General features: G+C 34.6%; 1 protein-coding gene across 3 annotated transcripts in view; it reads left to right on the plus strand.

The window, feature by feature from the left end:
• PAX5 (paired box 5) overlaps positions 1-22,472 on the plus strand; it is a 157,256-nt gene that overhangs the window by 42,698 nt on the left and 92,086 nt on the right. For all 3 annotated transcript variants that reach the window (XM_072404536.1, XM_072404538.1, XM_072404537.1), the window contains exons 2-4: positions 12,051-12,216; positions 15,165-15,362; positions 19,492-19,556. In XM_072404536.1, the coding sequence (XP_072260637.1) occupies positions 12,051-12,216; positions 15,165-15,362; positions 19,492-19,556 (429 nt within the window). The remainder of the gene's footprint in view (positions 1-12,050; positions 12,217-15,164; positions 15,363-19,491; positions 19,557-22,472) is intronic.

Consider the following 22,472-nt stretch of genomic DNA (forward strand, 5'->3'; position numbering starts at 1 on the left):
ATTTGCAACCCCTATTTAATGTACAGCGCTCCGTAATATGTTGGCGCTATATAAATCCTGTTAATTAATAATAATAATAATAATAATAATAATAATAATAATAAATAATAATAATAATATTATGCAGAAGCAGTACACTGCGCCACGAATGCTAAAAAGCTTGGCTGTTTTTACATTTGTGGATATCAATTTAAAGATAGTTTATTAAAGGTATTGGATATAAATGAACAGTAACTAAACTGGTGACTTCTGCTGATTACTTGGTAACATAGCATATATGTGTAAAAATGATGTTGTAGCACCTTAATCTGCTCTACCTAACTGGGATATTTTGTATCAAGGAAAAACAATGTTACACGTTTAAAATCTTTTGTTTTTCTCTGTTATGCATGTAAATATATCGTTTAAAATAGATACTATAACATTTGGCTAAAATAGAGGAAAATTGTGGCTTGGACAGTCATGATAGAGAAGTGTTTAGTGATAAATAGGCTATATCAAAGGGTGAGGCATTGAAGAATATGACAGTCTGATGTGTGACTAATGGGACTGCACATAGTGGAAAATTACTTTTTTTTACAGGCAGATTAGGAAGACTTTGTTGGATCTTGTAAAATCTAACTTGTTTAAGTTTAGGTATAAGGACTGACTGAATGTAAGGATAGCATATACATGTAAAAAAAAAATTACATTAAAATCAATATTTCAGGCTTGTTAAGATGGATGGTTAAGCAAGTGATTTCCTAGTGTTTCCCAGCTTAGAAAATATGAAGGAAATGTCATGCTCTCTCATATTATTAAAAGGAATGCGTTTTTTATTTTTTAAGTTTTTTATTTGTTTTGTGCAGGCATATAGCAGGTGGCGCGAGATCTGAGATGCTACATGTAGGGTCTCATTGGTGATAGGCTGCTTTACTTCTTCCATAGATTTAAGCAGAAGTGCTTTCTGCTAAAAAAGAAATACAAACAAATAACGTGTTATCACTTTAAATACTCCAGTTTCTGTGCAGGACAACTTCCATTCTAGAAAAGCACTGTTATAGCTCAGAAAATGTCTATCATAACCACCTCTATCCAATCCCGTTTGAAATTGGGCTTGGGAGTAAGCAGTAACTGTTGCACTACAACTGTCCATGTAAACAGTCACTTATAGGTGTCATATACCAAATAGACATATTTATTTTGGTACTACAACAGTACTGCAGTGCCTGTATCCCCATCTGCCATTTTATGATCTACATATCTCTTATTTACTATCAGATGATAGACAGAACTACAATTGTTCTGGTCCCCGTTACCCAAATGATAAGTTGAACAAAACCTGTTTCCCATCAAAAAGATGATAATCAAAAATGCACCTCGTTGGTTCATCAGCCAAGTGATTATAATGCCCATATCCCACCTATTCCTCATCAGATAAATAATTATCATTATACCTGTATCTCACCTGTTCACTATAGTCAGGTGATTCTAATACCTGTATCCCACATGTTTGCCATTAGTCACATGATTATCATACCAGTGTTTTACCTGTTTCTCATCAGTCAGATGATTTTCACACCTGCATTTCAATGTTTCCCATAAGCCTAATGATTAACAAAAGTGCATCTCACCTGTGACCTAAAAGTCAGTCCCAAAACCTGTAAAATATGTGTCAAATGGTTGATTTGGTAAGTTCAGAATCTCAAAGCTGACACATTCTTGACTCCTAAAATTATATAACACATTAAAAACTCTTTAATTAGAAACCCATTTTAATTATATTACATTTTCCTTTATTATTACTGAATTGTCAAAAAATTCTAGTCCAGCACTCCAACCTTTAATCTTCACAAAAATGAGGGCAATGTTACAGTTAGAAGAAAGGAATAATTCACCTTTACTGATAAATTGTAATAGTTCTTGGTCTATGACTTTTCACTTTGTCTCGAAAAAGTTAACTTTTTGTCTTACATTTAGTTTGATCTCCTGTAACTTCTTTGCTGCCACTTTCTGTCTACATGAATGTTTTTCAGAAAGTACATGTCCTTGCTAAAAGCAGGTTTCCTTATGGCATACCAAACCTAAGCAATGTGTCTCAACGTGATCACTGGTCTCACTGATTCTCCACCAGAAGTAAGTGACAGTGTGATAATATAGAATAGCAGTTAAAAGCCAACAGGGCATTTTTACTTTTCAATATACATGAGAAAGTTTCTATTAGATTTTATTATTTGAGTTTACATATACATTAGTAAACTTCTATTAAAACACTTTTATTTCTATGTGGAATGTTTTACCTAACATCATATGAACAAATGCATCCTAAAGACTAAAATATGGTAAAAAATGTAAATAAACATATATATTGTATGGATTGTGTTTATTTACAGAAATAAGTGGTATCAATTTAAAGAGTAAGTTTGCATTATTCTGGGCTCAGATATTGGTATGTTCTTATCATTTTTTAGGAGAAGTACAGGAAAAATGATGAGGGTCTAATAAAAATCTGATGTATCCATAATAGGATTTTGTCACTGTCCAGTAAAAGTAAAGTAAAAAAATAAAAATGATTAGAAAATGATTACATTTTTAAAGAGCTCCCTATGCAGCAAAAATAAAATACATGCACCGACAGGGAATGCATTATAACTACAATTTTTTTAATACATGTTGGGTATTACAATGCACGCTGTTGTGAGATTTATAATTTTAGGGCTGGTTTGAAGAATACTCTAAACAGATGACCTATAAAGTGTCACTCATGAGCAATATTGGGTATCACAGTTGGGATACAGGCGATTACAATTTTAGGTTGACATATAAGCATTACAATCATCCTTTAGATGAATAAGGAAAATGTAAATTTTTGCAAATATGTGCAAAAAACAAAACAAAAAAAACTTGTAAAATAAATAGAAAATTGATTTACTGATGAAATATAAAGTTATGTTTAGATATATATTTATTACATACAAGGGTAAGTTTGGTATTCCTATTTCTGGGGTCATGCTATCCCATGGTGCAAATGCTTGGCAGGGCCTACAGATGGAAGAATAGTCTGAGACTTCCAGGTCCATTTCTGATCCTAACACCTACACTGACTCTCTTTCAGACTGTCTCAGCCTACCATGTCCTCTTCTGTGGCAGCACCTAAAATAAGCACTTGGCAGAAAATACTGTTAAAGGATAAAATAGGTTTCTGGCAAGTCTGGTCTCCTGTTATAAAAGGCAAATTGTTATAACTTTTCCATTTTGTTTCTTAAATAAGGGGATAATAGGTGGTGGAGGTTGCAGTTTTTTTTCTTGCATTTTATTTTCTTTTCCCTACTATTTAACAGGTAACAGGCCCAATATTCACCTCCTATGGTGACCACAATAATTAACAACTTCAGGAACTGAAAAGGTATCAGTAAATCATTTTGGGGTACATTAACGTATGCTTTAATTTGGTTCTTTTGAGACAAAAAGGACTATGGATTATGTAGCACAACATCACAAACCATTTAGGTTATAGTAATGCAACCTAAAAATACAGAAAGGCATCTTAATGACTATTTACAAGTCAGTATTTTTTTTTTTTTTAGGAACTCAATAAAAGTTGTTCAATCAACAAGATTAGATTATGTAGAATATAAAAATACATAAAAATGTTTCCAAAACATCACCCAAAACAATAAATTCTAGTTCTATAGCTGATTCAGCTGATTCATATTCCATTTTGGGGATAGTTTTCCTAACTTCCTGTGTGATCTGGTACAGAGCTCATGTGGAAAGTTGAAAAATCTCTCCAACTAAGAGACAGTTGACAATAAAGGCACTTGTGTATACACCTAGGACACAAAATGCGGCTTAAACTGCTAACATTCAAAACAGTATGAATAGAAATGCCAATAAATACAATGTGAATTCTAATATTCTCTTTATTGATCTTTTGTGCAATATAGTCATGGTCATGTAAAGTATGCAACAAATTCTAATAATGACCTAAATAGCAGTTTACTATACTTTTTACATGAGGACACAGTGCCTTCTAGCGGTGCAACTGGAGTATAAACTTAAATGTTTTTTTTGGGGGGGAGGGATCTAGGTTTATACTTAAGTGTATACCGTACTAAGTTGATGACATAGTTTCTAAGTTGATACATATTTTTTTTTTTTTAAGGAAAACATAAATACTTAAACACTGCATAATATATGTATAGAAAATGATTTTCTGGGTATTCTAAGCTGTTTGCTTTTATATCTTATGTTTGCTTTTATATTTTATCATAATAATATAGATAAAATATAAACTAATGCAGGTTTTAAAGGAAGCCCAAAGCGAATGTGAAAGCAGAACTAGTTCAACCACAATGCAACCCTTTGCAAGTGCCTAGGGCCTTGTGAATGTCTAGGGTGCCCAACTACAAATTTCACTCCCCCAGGGATATAGGGTAGTTAGTCAGAGGCATGCATCTGTTGCTTTACAATGAGCTCCATAGAACAAATACAATGTGTAAAATATAGTTTACGTATGTGTATTTCTGCTTTTGTCCCTCTATGGTTCTCTGTTTTTTTGTGCTGTATTTTACAGTTACTTTCAGTAAAGAATTTTCTGGCACAAAAATATTCCAAATAATAAATACAGTAACTTTAACCTATTGTTTTCAACTATTTTATACTAATAAAAATAAATGTATAAAATTCTTAATTATTCTGCAATTGAAATTAATATTACTAAAGGTATGCTCTAATCAATGATGAAAGTGATGGTGGAATTATAATCAAATGTATTACATATTAAAACAGACTTATACTGAGATGTTAAATTAAAATTGGTCTCCAAGCAGGTATAAAATATATTTTTCTATGTAGTTGCAATCAGTGTAAGTTCTTTTGGCTAGGGTCATCTCCTCCACCTGTGTCACTGTCTGTATCTGTCTGTCATTTGCAACCCCTATTAAATGTACATCGCTGCGTAATATGTTGGCACTTTTTTTAAATACTGTTTAATAATAATAATAATAATAATAATAATATTAATAATGATAATAATAATAATATAATTAATAATAATAATAATAATAATAATATTAATATTACTACCAAGGAATGGGCTGATAGAAGGGGAGAGCAGATTGACAGAGAGATGACAATATCAGTATGTTTCTTCTTTTACTGCCCAGTCACAGGCTGGGTAAGAGATAAAACCTTTATTTAACTGCAGTAGAAAAAAATTCAGGTCTCCTGGTATGCTGTATATATATCTCAGAACTGGATGGACAGAAATCCAAATCCATTGGTCTGATAAACCTAAATATATTTCTTTCATCAGTGTATTTATGTTTCTGTAATTCAACTTTAACCCCTCTTGATGATGGCAATTAGACTTCAGAAATCAAAATTTAAAGTTCTTTTAGTCACAGGAACCCTAATTTAGTCACAAATAAATACTGTAGAAAACTACAACTGTGTGTGCCCCTGTAAAAACTGGTATTGAATTCTGGTTGTGATGTCTAGTCCCCCAGACCCACTTGCAAGACATGTGGGCAAACGTCTGGACTCTTGCTGTAGCCAATTACAAACTGATCAGATAAGTTAAATTTAGTAGATTATCTGACCCTAGTACTAAAACAATAGGTCTAATTTATTAAAGCTCTCCAAGACTTGAGAAGATAGATCATCATGGGTGGACCTGTGTGATCCAGCAAACCTGGACTGGATTTTTTTAAACTCATTTGGTATTAGTTGGTAAATGTTTTCAATCCTGGACCAGATTGATTTTACCAGATTGAGCTTTAATAAATCAGACCCAATTTTTGCTGGATATCATGGTAGGATTTCTAATTGATTTCACTTGTTCCTATCTTGATAAAGCTGCAGCTTCTGCACTGTAGGTTCGAACAAGAAACCATTCCTTACATGTTTCTTACCTTCTTTCAGTGGATTGAAAACACCTTTCTGCATGGTTATCAGTGTGTTCATAAAAAAACACTGCAACTTTCAGTTTTTAAATTGCCTGCATATACAGTGTTTTCCAACCTCTTGAAATGTGTGTAATGGGCCATTTGGGTTACTGGCTTTTACACACATATCATTTGGGAGTTAGTGGAAAAACAGATGGTCATCAAAGCAAAACAATTCTGCTTTATTAGAAAACTAGTTTGTTGTGTTTACATGGGCTTGATTGTTAAACGTGATTTTGGAAACCGTTTTCTCTTCAACTCCTCGGTATATAATATTTGTGGATTTATGAAAAAAGAAAACAACAAATAATAATAAAAAGTTTGATCAAATTGAAAAAAAAAACCAGCAAGTTTTGAAGGATTTTAGGTGATTGCATCAGGAATTCTGATGGACGTAGTGGCCTTAAAGCTTTGCTTGCAGTTAAACCAAATATTACAAGCAACATCATATCACTTCTAACCTGTACCTTCACTGTGATATGTTTCTTTATAAAAGCATTCTAGTTTTTCATTTAAGAAAATATCAGCCTCTGGCAAACAAATGAAAGGACTTCTTTCTGTGAAAATGCTGTTTACCAGTTTTCAGTTCCATATTTTTTTCCTAGATCATCTAAAGTCTATAATATCTATCTATCTATCTATCTATCTATCTATCTATCTATCTATCTATCTATCTATCATCTATCTATTTATCTATCTATCTATTCTGATAAGTAGCTAGGAAAATTTTGTATTTCCCAAATTGTCTTTAAAAAATTTTGGTAAAATTTTGCCAGTTTAGACAAATGCACTAAAGACAGTTAGGGAAGTAAAATAAAGTTCTTTTTGGTGTTATTTAATGGTAGCTTTGAATGGCTTCTTCGCTTTTTTGAGTTACACTGGACCTCTCAAAGTAAAGATCCTTTCTTTGGTTCCAAAATATTATACTTTTTGTTACAAAAAAGTTAAAAGCAGCTTAAAAAAAATAAAAACTACACACATGCTAACACAAATATAGAGATCATAAATTTTCAAGCATATTCTGCAGACAGCAAATACATAAATTTGCAGCTTTAAAGTAAACATGTAGCCTATGGACAGAAGTATTTATGTATTCCTAGCATAGCAGCACATGCAAAATATAAAAAAAAATATGGTAAACATTTTAGCCGAAAATTATTCATTATTCATGTTAAGCTTTATATATCTTCATGCAACACATTTATGCACACCCGTTTTAGTCTATCTTCTCTAGTCTTGCAGAGCTTTAATAAATCTAGCCCAATGTGTAGTTATCTAAAAGCCTTGAAAATGCTACATGTGATGGTAGCAGCCTTAGCAAACTTAGAGCCGTCACTCAAATGACACTCCATAGTGTAACCCCTTTGCTTCTCCCTCTGGCAGCTGCATTAAAGGTTGTGGGGGAAGGTAAGGGGAGAAGCAGGTTTGCTGGGCCAGCAAATATTATAAATAGAACAGAAAAGAATGCTAGGACATGCAAGGAGGTAGGGGCTGTACTAGGAAATTCATTCTGAAGTGGACAAAGTTGCTATAAAGTTCAGAGGCACATAGTCAACAGTCGGAAAAGAAAAATGTTGCTTACAAACATTTCAAATATTATATTTTTCATCCTTTTTACCTGCATCTGGATCTGAAACAGTTGAGCACTGACCTGTCCAAGTACAGCACTTCCTGTGCTTTCAGTCTCATAAATGATTATCTGCAGTCTGAGAATATAAGGCACCTTGACCGCTTAGGACTGCTAGTATTTTATGATGTGAATTAGGATTTAATATGTTGATTTCGATCATCTCAGTCTCACAAAGGTCACTTTTGTCCTGCTGCTTCTTCTTCTGATTATTCTTCTATTAGTATCCAGATCAGCAGTCATAAGGGGCAGCTGCAATATAGAAGCCAAGCCATGTCTTTACCAAAATGGTCACCTCCGAACAGAGACACAATGTGGAGAAAGCCATGAAAAGTTAATCATGATGAGGATCAGCTTCAATGGAACCAAAGGCAGTGCTGAAAACTGGTCCATTGTTCTCTGTGTGCCTTCTGTGGGCACAGTTTCCAGATTTCCAGTCCTTAATGGTGACCCTTCCTCTGATTTTCAGAAGAAAACAGGAGGTTGATATCAACATAAGTTGCAGTTAAACACAATAATAATATAACATTTAATAATAAAACAATAATAATATAACTTTTTCGAATGAATACATTGCATTTATTTAAAAGTTTAAAGTAACCTACCTGAAGCTTATCTTTAATGTGCAGAAACGGGAAAGCTCTGCCACCATCATTCAATATAATAATATATTATAAGTCCGTGAGTGTAGCAGTGCCCTAAATATTCATACCCAGAGGAAATAATTCATATTTGTTGCATTTTAAAATTTTAAAATAGATCAACCTAAATTATAAAGTGTATTTTCAGACCAAACTTTTTTTCTTAGTTTTGAATAGTGACGTTAAGGGTTAGATTCCCTGGCCTACAGGATAGTAGGTTTGAGTAAATAACTAACTTTCAGCCTGAATACTAATAAAAACCCAAAAGGAGTTTTTGACCTTTCCCACAATCCAGAAAAAAAAAACAGTTTGGCTTGACGTGGTTATTAATGGTACCACCCAAATCAAATCCATATTCATACAACAACTCGTACTCATCAAATTTAATTTATGCATATTTGAATAAATAGTGACTTTGAAAGGTGCACATATGTAATCCTAAATGCTCCATCTTGACGTTTAGTAGGTAACTGGTTTGTCTTCTATGGTTCAGTGTAAGAAAACTGGAAAAACTATTGCATATATCTTTTTCATGAAGAAGCAGGGTATCATATTATGGTAAATCCAAAGTGAATGTTTTTTGTAGAAAATCGTCCTGCTTCTTAGCAGTTATTCACTGGTGCTGTAGCCCAAGGTAATAATGTGTTATTTTATGACAGGAGGGTGAAGCATTAGCATGATTCATTTGTATGTCACTGCTCACTAATTGTCCTACTTTGTAGAACTTCACAGACATGTCTGAAAATGTCTATGACCATCCTCTACCTCGCTTAATAGATCCCAGCAGAATGCTCACCTCATGGGATAAATGTTGTAATTGTTCATGCTTAAAAAATGGAGCTGAGATGCATTTGACCTTCCTGTCATATACTTAACAAATGTCTGCTCTTTCTCTGCCTGTAAGTCCTCCATAGAACTGGTAATTATAAAGATATTTACACAGATACCCTCATCTTCCTCTTACTACCTTATTACTGTCTTCAATGTGTCCCTGTGGAAGCATATACATTTATTAGTTGATATGAACCTAAATGTGCACACTTTAGGTATTATTTTACTTTAAGTTAACATTACTATTACTTGTAATGTAGTAAGTAATTACTTACTAAGTTACTATTAATTATGGGATACTTCTATGTTTACATTACAAAGAATATATAAATGGAAGCCAATGCAACAGTGCTAAAAAAAAGCCAAAACATGTACTACTTTGATTAAACTGTCCATTGTGCCAAGCAAGTGTCTATAGAATTTTTTTTTTTTTTATTTTGAGTTAGAATTGTCCTTTTTCAGCAGCCTGCATACCATTTTATTGCTTGAAAGTACCCAAATCATTTGCAATATCAAAAACAAATCTAAAGCACACTTGTTGCTACCCAAATAATACTGGTAGGCAGTGCTACAATGCAGACCCCCCAAATAATGCCTATGTATACCTTTTGATGTTTCTTTTTGTAGCCCCAAGATTTGGGCTGGCGTAGTTAGTTGGTTTCCAGAACCTCCTGCATATTTCTGTAGGGGCGATAGGGTTGCCAAATTAGTAAAGGCCAATAGAAACATGCAGAGATTAAAGGCAGTCAGGCCTATTAGTACTGTGTGCTTTTTTCACCCTGTTGTAAGTCCATGAGTGCATTGGTAAAATTATTCATGTTTATTTACTCTTTGAACAAAACATTTAATAAAACTTTTGAGCATTTATTCAACATTGGTGCATGGTGTTATTATTTGCATTACACAGGGCTTAAATATATTTAAAAAAAAAATGTTTCCTTTTTGTTTTTATCAATAATGTACATACTGGAGGATATTTTGGAGGTGTTTCCCCCCCCCCCCCCCTTCAAAATGCCCTTATAAAAATAATCTCAGTTTATACTTAGGTCACACCAGTAGATGGTACTGTGCCTTCATGTAAAGTATGTAATAAACTCTCCTCCTTGTAAACCACAGACATCAGCTTCTTACGCACTTTGCATAAGGATACAGTGCCATCTACTGGTGGCCAACAATAAAGCACAAAAGATCATTTAAGTGAGCTATTATAACCAATTCAAAAATATAAAACATATTTATCTGTAAACAGAGGAGCCCATGTGATTTTTAATTTTTCCCCTCTAAATAAATATTTTAAAAATTTTACACCATCGATTTAATTTTATTGGCATTTCTATTGATTAGTGTTTTGAATGTGACAAGTGAAATTTGTGTCCCAGGTTTTTTACTAGAATCAGAGAATAGTTGTATTTTCAGGTAAAAATAAGTACCTCAGCTTATATCAGGATTGGAGTATATATGGTATTTAATAATGGAAATTATTATAATCAGTCCTTCTATCCAATGAGCAGATGGGGCCTTAGGCTCTGTCTTTGGTGTTTTCCTTTCCCATTACCAGCTGTTATAAAAAAAACTGTTGTTTATGGAGCTCAAAAGCTAAAGCTAAAATTTCAAAGTGACCTGATATAGAATTATAAACAAGATATTCTTCAATTTACCTTTGTACTAGAGTAGTATCTTGTCACAATACAGGTGATATTGATAACCTATACTTGCTTTTTAAAACTGTTCTGTACTATTATATTTTTTGTGCACTACATGGACATCCATAACTGCATCACTAATATAATATACTGAGTACTTGCTGTAATCAAGGAAGCTGCATAAAGTTGTGAATGCATTCATTTTGCTCAACATCTGTATGATTTTCAGTAGTATCTAAACAATCTTAGTCACTTCGCCCCTTTTTCAGTTTATTGCATACATATTCATCATTAGAAATGGTACTGTAGGCTCATGAATGGAAGAAAAAAATAACACATGAAAGGCACAAAAAGCACAAGAAAAGCATACTAATGAGGAGAATGTGAGAATGAACCTGAATGGACACATTTTTGTTTTCCAGTCATATATAAAAATCCAGGCTCAGCAGTTTCTAATGCCACAGTATAAGAATATTTAATCCGAAATGTGTTTTTTTTTTAAATTTGTAGGTTTATAGTACTCACTTGATTCAGCTCACTAAGGTAGATAAACTATTTTACCTTCACTCAATATTTTATTTCAATTTAATTAGCTACAACTTTTTTTTATTTGCATACATTAAAGCAGATGTAAAAGACACCAATTAATGCAGCAGGTACCAGCTTCCCTGCATAGAGCCCCTGCAAAGCAAGAATGGAATTTGAAATGAAGTTGAAGCAAAATGAGCCAATCGGTTCCTAAAACTTGCTGATTGGAAAAAAAAAGCAAAGTAAACAGGAGAAGCCCATCACTATGCAGTTACAGACTGATTTGAGTTTAGGTCAAACTGGTCCTCGAGGAAATAGAGTGAATGATGAGGACATCTAGTGGCAGAAAAAAGTACTGTAGGGTAAATCTCTGGACTTGAGGTGCATATTACATCAAAAACTGTTTTTGTTTTTATTTTTTTTCTTGTAATACGTTTTTCATTTTATGTTTATTTTGGCTGGATTTCTAAAATTTATAGCTGGGATGTGTAACTTTTCACACAAAATGAGTAATTACCTATTAAAAGCCTTTTTGTTACATAATCCCCAAATAGTCCCCAAATAGCTTCCAATCCTGTCCTCATTAGCTGAGGTTTTTGGATTTAGATAATAATGCCTTGTGTGATGTTCATGTATTAACAATTATTGTGACAAAAAATAAATAAAAAAACTGATGTGGTTACATGATCTAATTGGTGAATGAATGCCTTATAGTTAGTCAAAAATCATTTTGTGATGTTAAAATAAGAACAGACTCCTTTAACATTCCCATTTTAAAATTAAAACATGTTTACAAAATAAAAAAGGATTTAAAATCAAATAAATTGTACTTTCTTTTGTTCTTTTTCCCAAGGACATGGAGGAGTCAATCAGCTAGGCGGTGTGTTTGTAAATGGCCGACCCCTTCCTGATGTAGTACGTCAAAGAATTGTGGAACTTGCCCATCAAGGTGTGCGGCCGTGTGACATCTCAAGGCAACTACGGGTCAGCCATGGATGTGTCAGCAAGATTCTTGGCAGGTAACAGAATGCAGTTTATGAAAAATAATACAAAGTATATGAAATATGTCAACATACTGAAAACAAAAACGGACACAGTAATGCAATATTTGACATTATTTTAATATCAAAAAAATTTATAGAAAAATTTTTTTTCTTTCAGGCTACAAATTTTAGCTTTTAGAAAAAAATAGAAAAAAAAGTATTTTTTTTTATTAAGTTAAGACATAATAATCCTTGGGTCACGTAATTTTGTTAATGATTTGGCTACTTTGGTATTATCTGGCAAGTCAAGAAAGTTTTGGGGTCAGTTTAGGTCTTCTTCTGTGTTCTACATATAGAAATCCAGTGACTATATTAAAGGTGTAAATTGTCACTTACCTCTAGAGCAGGCACCTCCAGATGAAAATGAGCCTGAGTTATTAAGGTTCTCCAAGTAGATAGACTACCATGGGAGAACCTGAGTGATCTTCATTATTGGGTAGCTTTAATAAATCAGGCCCCATGTGTTTAGTTATATTTTCTATTTGATTACAAATACTGGGGAATTCTTATGTGCAAACAGCTGCCTGGTAACTAACCCTACCTGTGCAACAGGACATTGCTGTTCAATAACATTTTGTCATTAACGATACAACTTTGAGATAGTGTTTATATTTCACTTTATCATAATACTTTAAAATTTTGGACCCCCCAAAAGCCTGATCATTGGTAACAACCTATTCAAGTGTTGATTGCAAAGCCGACTGTATAAAACCAATGCAGTATAAAAAAATAAGTCTAAAGCTACACGGGCAATATTTAGGAGTACATTTAATTAAAAGTTGCTGTCGTGCAGTCACTATAAATATACTATAAATAAAATTTGGCTCCTTCTTGTGACTACTATTACTACAAAAGTGGATTGTAGCGGAGATCATTTTTTCTTGATCTCACATTATGTAATTGTGAATTTTTACTACTACTTTACATACTGCTGGTGTAATTTACAACATAGCTTGACTGGGCGATTAAACCCAACCATGTAACACTAGCCTATATGTAATTAATTAGTATATGGCTATGTTAGAATAGCAATTTTCAACCAGGGTTCCTACAGAAGTTACCAGGGGTTCTTAGAGCTGAAATTCAGAGCCAACATCACTTGGCAGAGCCTACTACAAGAACCAAGATCCAAAAGACGTTGGGCAGCACAGTGGGTCAGAGCTAAGTGCCCTGGCCTTTGTAACGCTAGGTCCCAGGTTCGAATCTTGACCAGGACACTATCTGCATGGAGTTTGCATGTTCTCCCTGTGTTTGTTTGGGTTTCCTACAAAAACATGCAGTAATTTTAATTGTCTAGTCTCCAAAATTGACCTTAGACTGTATTAAAAAGACATGTGACTGAGGTAGTGACATTAGATTGTGAGCTCCTTTCAGGGACAGTTAGTGACATGACTATGGACTTTGTACAGTGCTGTGTAATATGATGGCACTATATAATAATAATTTCTGTCTGCAATGGTGGCCTTCCTACTACTAATATACAGAAAGTAAACAAGTTGAGAAATGCTGATGTAAACTCTGAAATGATAAAGTGAATAGTGATTGCTACAGTAAACCTACCCTTATGTGTAAGGCAATATATCTCTGTTCAAGTTGGGCATGACCAAAATACTACAGAACAAGAATGGGGACATTTATATAAGTTGGCATTCTAAAGTTAGGCATGTTGATTTGTTTCATTTAAGCTGTCAGCAATAAATTGGAATTTCATAGTTCATTATTTGTATAAATATTAATTACAGTGAAACCCTGTCTTAGTTTACCAAATAATATTGCTCTGTAATCAGAGATGTCAGTAAAAAAAATGAATGCAATTAGAAGACGAATTGATTTCATAATAAACATGCTGCGTTGCTGCCTTATGTCTTTTGAACTCTCTGGAAAGTTCATAATTGGTCGGTGTACATTTAGACTTATTATGAATTTTAATGTTATTTATACTGGTCTTAATGTATATTATATATTAAAAATGTGTTGTCAGTGTAGGCCATGTAGTAAAGAGCAGAAATATTGTTGAGCCTTGCTTTACAATGTAGAAAATTAATGTTCAAAAACAAGCATACAGCCAATGACACTGGGGGTCTGACCAAATAAGTCTTTAACTGTCTAAATAAAGCAAACATAACATAAAGTATATTCATTTCAGCACTGAAAATCTGCCATTAGTTGTTTCTTAGTGTATATAAACCCACACATCCCAATGAACCCCTGACCTGAATCTTACGCTAGGTCACTCATCATACATCATCGTCCTACCATTTTATTGTAGAAGATACACAGTTTAGTCTTACAAGGACAGGATCAAAGGGTATTTGTCTAATTTTGCTTTATTTATCTGGAATAAAGTGATCAATTAATAAAAAGAATCAGAATCAGGTTTATACTTTAGAACTCATTTTACGTTTGTGGTCAGACTGTCAATTCAGGGGCATATATAAATTGTATTGTCAAAGCAGTTGAATATGTATAGCCCAGAAATGTTTTACTGGCTGCTTTTATCAAATTACCACATCAATAAAAGAACCGCTTCAAGTATGGTGTGTTTTGCCATCGAACACAATTGGCTGCCAGCTTGTTTAGTGAAAATGGTCTTAAATGTGATTTGTTTCCTATGACTGTATTTGATTGATAGGCAGTGCTTTCACAAGCTTATGCCTTTATCATATCATTATATTTATCCTTACACCATGAGAAAACTGCATGCTAAGCTCCATTGTGCAATTTTAGAAAATGCTGCTAGATCTATCAGAATGACATTTCTTACATGCCTTTTGTCATATAGACTGTGAATTGCGAATGCATTTTAACGGAATGGATATGTATTTTACACTCTAAGTTGCCCCTTCTGCCATATCCTTCTATGCTGTCCTTTGTCAGTGATAATATTGATTCCTAATATAAAACACACTATCCTCTTTTTTCAGGTACTATGAAACCGGCAGTATTAAACCTGGTGTGATTGGTGGATCAAAACCAAAGGTTGCCACACCCAAAGTTGTAGAGAAAATTGCAGAATACAAGAGGCAAAACCCCACAATGTTTGCATGGGAGATCAGGGACAGACTTCTAGCAGAGCGAGTATGTGACAATGACACAGTGCCCAGCGTCAGCTCAATAAACAGGTATGACTGGAGTAATATATCTTTCAGCTTGCTTCACACTGCAACTTTACTACGCAAATGCTAATCTTTAAACAATATAACTATTTGCACAGTTTGCTACACTAATATAAATCTAGAAGTTATCAGGACTGTAGCTTGGAAATAAATAATATGTAATTAAAATTTAGAAAACTAGCAGGGGAAATGTTTGGTGATTTATGGGTCCCCAAGCCTGCGGGGCAGTGTTATAATCTGGGGTGCCTGTGGGGGCAGTGTTATGATCTGGGGTGCCTGTGGGGGCAGTGTTATGATCTGGGGTGCCTGTGGGGGCAGTAGTATGATATGGGGTGCCTGTAGGGGCAGTGTTATGATCTGGGGTGCCTGTGGGGGCAGTGTTATAGTCTGGGGTGCCTGTGGGGGCAGTGTCGTGATCTGTGGTGCCTGTAGGGGCAGTTTTATGATCTAAAGTGCCGGTGGGGCAGTGTAATGATACAAAGTTGCTTCTGTTGGTCAGGTCTAGGTTCAGTAATGTTTTTTGCCCAAAAAAGGAGGTCAGCTGACTATCTGAAAATACTGAATGATCAGGTTTTTCCATCAATGGATTTTTTCTTTTCTAATAGTACAGGCATAGATCACAATACCAGGATTCATCAGGCTCAGATTGTAGCGGGGGGTTCGGAGACCACAAGACATTATTTTCCTACATAGACTGGCCACCACAGTTTCCAGACCTTAACCCCACTTAGAATCTTTGGGTGCTGGAGAACACTTTGTGCAACTCTCTCATCATGGACACAAGATCTTGGCAAAAATAAATGCAACAAATGTTGTGACAATGCATTAGCCTATTGAAATGATACAACAGTGAATGGGAGCTGTAATCAATGCTAAGGCGGTCCAACAAAATATTAAATTGTGTGACGTTTTTCGGCAATGCAGTATATATGAATTTAGCTGGTGTGAAAGTAAGGCTTAAGGAAATGAAGGCCAGAAAAACAAATAAAAGCAACACAGTTAGTTTGAATGTAAATATCACTCTCACTTTAATATACAGTTAACTTTACAATATGATTTACAAACAGCCATTCAGTTAATACCCTTTGTGCTACAAATGTTAAGAAATCACTCCAGTTTTACTCATTTTACACTAGAGGGGGCTCTTGCGAAAGAGCGCATAGTGACAGTGGAAGCCATGACTATCCAATAAAAAATAAAAGATGTAAGCGTTAGCTGTCTCTTTTCTCTACTTCCACAACTTTAAATAAACAACAGTATTATTATGGAAAATTCAGATTGCTTAGCTGCATTTGATGCATAAAATCACCACTTTCACTACACTCCAGTGGCTCTTAAAGCAATTTCTAGGCTGATTTTCATAGTCTCACTGAATCAGACATCTACTCGTACTCTATTTATATAGTGTTTTTGCAAAATTCTGCATGATTTTACACTAAACCTAACTGTTACACGAAACTAATTTTTTGAAGGGAATTAAAGGGAGAATGTATGCTTTTTATGGGAGGTTAGAAATGGGCTGCATAATTCTTTAGACACACGTCAACAAACAAAATATCACAATTTAGTACTCTGAACTAGATCATTTCAAGCTGCCGACTGGATCAATCAATATGATTTTTTATTTTTACACTTCAGTTAGATATGTCTGTGTTACCATTAGCTGTCAAATTCAAGTACTGCAACAATATTAAATCCAAGCTCTGAAAAAGAATATTAGCTATTTACACAGAAGTGGCATTCACTAAACATTAGCTTCAGATGTATCTTCCTGGGAAAGATTCACCTACAGTACATGCTTGTAAAATGTCAGATAGACATACCCTAACCTAACGCCCCCCTGATCGATCCGACCTAATCCGGGCTGCCAGGGGTCGGCAACCCGCGGCTCTGGAGTCGCATGCGGCTTTTGAGCCTCCTTGGTATGCCTCCCTTCCCTATTTACCACGGCTGGCGCCGGGGTAAGGGGACATTCCCTCTCCTCCGTATGCATTGCGGGGGGCAGAGCCATCAGCGCAGGACTCGACAGAGTCCAGCCTAGTGTGCCTTCTTGACCTCTTAAAATGCCCTAGTAGCCAAAAAAAGTTTGCCGACCCTTGTTCTACACAGACAGATCCATGGATTACCATGAACCTTTGGAATCTATTTTTTTAGTATTTATATGATGACGAATTTAGGTCACCCTGTGATTCAGATCTAAGCTCAGTGGGTCAATTTACTATAGGATTACAGACTAATCACTTGCTTACAGAGCTCAATTAATTATGTGAAGTTGTGTAGTCTTCAATCAATCCAATGATGTGAAAGAAAAATAATTTGAGCTATACATCTATAAGTATAAAAATGTATACAATAAGATATTCTTTACTCACTTACGGTAAATTATTGCATCTTACCTTGCAAGGAAGGAAAACATGAACCCATCTTGTATAGAAGTACAAAAAGGTCCTGTGTATAGGTTCACCAAAACTGGTCTTATTGTATAATTTGCTTACAATTTGCTCTGTGATTTTCTAATAATATGAGGACAGCCCAATTATTTCAATTATTTTGCATCCAATCAGGCAGGTATATGTACTACATAGAAGGTTGTTGCCCATCTAGATTACCTACATTTTTTCTTCTTTTTTTCTTCCAAAAGTTTTATTGGGCCAAACTTACACACAGACAAAGAGCATTTTACCAGGCTGAAGCTCCCCCCTTTGATATGTTTTAGCCTGCTTGGGTCTTAAGCTGCGTACACACCTGCAATTTTTCTCGTTGGAAAGGATCTTTCACGATCCTTTCCAACGAGAAAAGACTGCAGGATGCATGAACGATGCTGTACATACAGCACCGTTCATGCTCTATGGAGAGGGGAGGGGGAGAGCGCTCTCCCCTTCCCTTTCATTAGGATCGGTCGTCGTCCATCGTCCATGGATCCGCCAGGACGGTCGACTGTACACACGGCAGATTTTCGCCCGATAATTGGCCGATACCGATTATCGGGCGAGAAAAATTTGCCGTGTGTACGCAGCTTTAGTCGCAGAGATATAATTTAGTAACAAGAGTGTGAACTGTTACACTACAATGAGTCCCAAACCCCTACCCCACAAGATAACTAGGAAGGTGTTAGGGGTTTTTATCAGAATTAATTGATCGGTACATTTGAAGTTGACCTCCTTTTGAACTGCAGTTGGCCTCCCTCTAAGCTGCAGCAACCTACTTCCATAAGCTTTTGCATTCCCATTGACATGTATGGGGAAAAAAGAAAATTTTTAAGTGAACAAAAGTTTATTGACCCAAGTCCTAAATGCTCAGGTACATTTATCAATTAAAAACATATTAGAACAGGGCAGCACAGTGGCTCAGAGGTAAGTGCTCTGGTCATTGCAGCGCTTGGTCCCAGTTTCAAATCTCAACCAGGACACTATCCAAATGGAGTTTGCAGCTTCTCCCCGTGTTTGTGTGGGTTTCCTCCCAGTACTCCCTTTTCCTCTCACATCCCAAAAACATGCAGCAAGGTTAATTGGCTTTCCCCCAAAATTGACCTTAAACTGTATTAAAGCCATATGACAATGGTAGGGACATTAGATTGTGAGCTCCTTTGAGGGACGGCTAGTGACATGACTATGGACTTTGTACAGCTCTGCAAATTATGATGGTGCTATATAAATACTGTGTAATAATAATAATTGCAGTATCAGTAATACTCAAAGCCACCCAATGTACTAAAACAACACATCTGTGTTGCAACAGAATGTCCAATGTTGTGCTTTGCCAGCTCATTCATATTTGACATACCACCTAAATGTAAATGAGCCCTACAAAACCATGGCACCAATAGTAGCACCCATAGGTCTGTCCTAACAGGTTCCCTTTAATCCAAAATTACCGTTGGTAACAGTATGAGCACTATTCAACTAGTGGCTAAACAAAAATCATGTTTTAGTAGATTAAACGTATTTCTCCATGTAAAGAAAAACATAATCTTGCTGAAATGAAACAAGAAAAGTTTTACAGAACTACAGTATGTAATCAGAAAGTGTTGAATACTGTAATACATTTTAATTCATTTTTTTTGTATTCACCTTTTTTATCCTTTTAATTTAAGGATAAAACTAAATGTAACTTTATATCCTTCACTTCAATGCAGGATCATCCGAACAAAAGTGCAACAGCCCACAAACCAGCAAGTACCACCATCAAACCACAGCATAGGTAAGAAATTCTCTTTTAAGTACAGAAAAAGATGAATGTCTTAAGAACTTCTAATTATTCGTTCGGATAGATAATTTTACATAAAATACTTCAGCATGCACATACTAATATAACTCTTTTGTCATTCTCCAGGGGCTGAACATGGTAAATTAATTTTATAAATACTGTTAAAAGGTTTTGTATTTTACTGATTATTATGATAAATAGATTTTACCCTGAGACAGAAAATTGAAATCTACACCAAAAACGCTAACGGGGGACCATGGTATGTTGGATAATTAAAGTAATAAATCAAAAAATAGATACTTATTCATAACATTTTATGCATCATTAGCCAGTAAGTAGTTTAAATGCGCTCGTCTCCTCTCTCCATCATCTAGTCCTGCCTGTTCTTTGTGCAGTTACACTCTTGAGTAGAGAGGTGGGAGAAGTTTTTCTACATTTTTTTAATGAACCTGTCTGAATATGTACTTGTACAAGAGTTTAATTGATAGGCTATAGTTGTGCTTTAGTTTAGTATAGCAACAATCACTTCACAAATGCAGAATCTAATAAACAAGCAGCAGAAAAGTAACACACACACAGCAAACTTCCAAAACTGTGAATAATTTGGTGCTTAATAAAAAAAAAATACTTTTAATACTATACAGTAATTCTGAATAATCTGATTAATTATTATTAAAGTGAAGTGCTGCTTCATTAAAATAACGGTTTGCAGATTTGACAATGGGTGGTAGTAAGTTGTACTGATCTCCTCAATGCCAACCCCATTCATTGTCAATTGGGCTGCCATAGGTAGATGCTCACAGCCATTGTGATCATAGCTTTTTTAAATGAGAAAGAAACCGTAATTTCTAGTAGAGCGAAGTTAGGTGAATTATAATGAAGTGAGCTGTGCCTAATTTAAACATCTATTTATTTGTATCAGGGTTTCCAACCAGAACTTGTCAATTGAAGACTGGATGTTCTTATTTGAGCACAGGATCAATAAATTCTTCTATTCAAATATACATTTGTTGACCACATTGGGACTTAATTGGATTCTCTTGGTAAAGGGATCAACAAATACTGAAGTCAAAAGAAACCTTTCCCTTTTTTTCAATTCAGCTACTGCTTGGTCTTTAAAGTGGAATTGCACTTTTAATGCAAGAGTACTTATTTTGTTAACCCCTCCAGATCCAAATTTACTTTAATTTTAGTGAGATACTGGGGGAAAATTTTAAGACATATTAGAATACTGGGTATTGTTTACCATAATAAATCTGTAAAGGAACCTTATTTGTCTTGGAAAGGGTCAAACATTGAACCGTTTACTACTACCTACTTAACTACTGATCAGTATTTAAAGTGTAACTACATTTACAAATAATAATGTACCCTATTCCTCTGGTCCCTGTCCACCTACTCGTACTATACTTACCTTTCCCAAATTCAGCTACAAATCAGCAAATATCAGTATCAGCACTTTTGCAGCTTTTCCAAACAAATGATGTCTATGTATTAAATAACGGAGCACCTGATCACGGTATACCAGTCTTTTTAATTTATTTTTTGATTATTCGAAATTTAGCGGTATGTACATGCACACATGAAAAATCCTGTCAAAATTCATATAAGTGAATATGGAAATGCTAGACCTAATTATTCATAATATTTGGCTAAATACAATACTCCTTAGTTGAACATAGAAATGTATATAATTTTATTTCTCATGAATAATAACTTCACTTCAATGCATAGAAAATTAAACATGGTAATGTATATGGAATATATTTCTAAAGTGGATAAATGTGAGATTCACCAATTAAAACACATAGAACAGGATTATTCACTTGCAGTGAATGTTAGCTATTTAATACAGTTGGTACTGTGTAAATGCTTGCTGATATGCCCCATAATTCTAGCATATGCCTATATGATTCCTTTAAATTAACTCTTCTTCCACCCTAAAATATCTTTATACAGAAGGACTATATTTAATGCTTTACATTAAATACACAAGCTGGTGTGTAAACTGTTGCTTTAAACAAATCTGTTTTTAACTGCAGTGGAATGAAGGCAAGATTATACAAGTTGGTCCAGATATTCTTTTAACTTTAGTCCTCTTTATAGATGCAAATTGATGATCACACATCATTACAATGCAGTCTTGTCTCCGTAATCCTTCTTAAAAGGGTTTCCCCAAAAGGATGGAGGATTTATACCTTCATCCTATTTAAAATTCTGTGTTGTGCCAAAGACTTATTTGTTGCTCCCTTTGGAGACATACCAGGGTCAGCAATGAGGGGTTTTATACAAAGGGCTCACTGAAGCAATACCTTAGTTAGTTATCCTTCTGACTCAAAGATCTGCACGAAAGGGGAAAATAGCATTTGTTGCTACTTTCTAAATTCCACCTGCTAGCTTTCTTTATGGTGTTTACTGATGGAAGATGTTTTCTATCACACACACCAGCCTGTAAGTATATCCATTTGTGTTCAGACTCAGCCAAGGGCTCATACTTGTACTCTGCTTGAAATGAACTTTCAGTGTGTACGGTTTACAGTGCTATTTAGTTTATGTGTCTTCCAATCCATGTTCACACTACAACTTTGTTATAAAATAGGAAATGAAGCCTGAATAATTTATATTGTTGTAGTCTTTAAAGAGCACGCATTGTCTGGCTTGTGAAGAATGCCACAATCCAGAAATGCTTTGAGGGGTAAAAAGTATTATTGTATACTAGATTTTAAAGCAAATCAGAAAGTTATATAAATATTTTATATCTTCATGACTTAGAAAGAAAACTTATTGAAGCCATCACAAACACCTAGCAGCTCTGTGATTATATAGGTTTCCTTAAAGGAAAAGGGTGCTTTAATTAAAAGTAACATACTCTTCTCTTCTGAGTTTTTTTTAATATATATATATATATAT

Source organism: Pyxicephalus adspersus, chromosome 3, assembly GCF_032062135.1.
Source record: "Pyxicephalus adspersus chromosome 3, UCB_Pads_2.0, whole genome shotgun sequence".
NCBI classification, from domain to species: domain Eukaryota; kingdom Metazoa; phylum Chordata; class Amphibia; order Anura; family Pyxicephalidae; genus Pyxicephalus; species Pyxicephalus adspersus.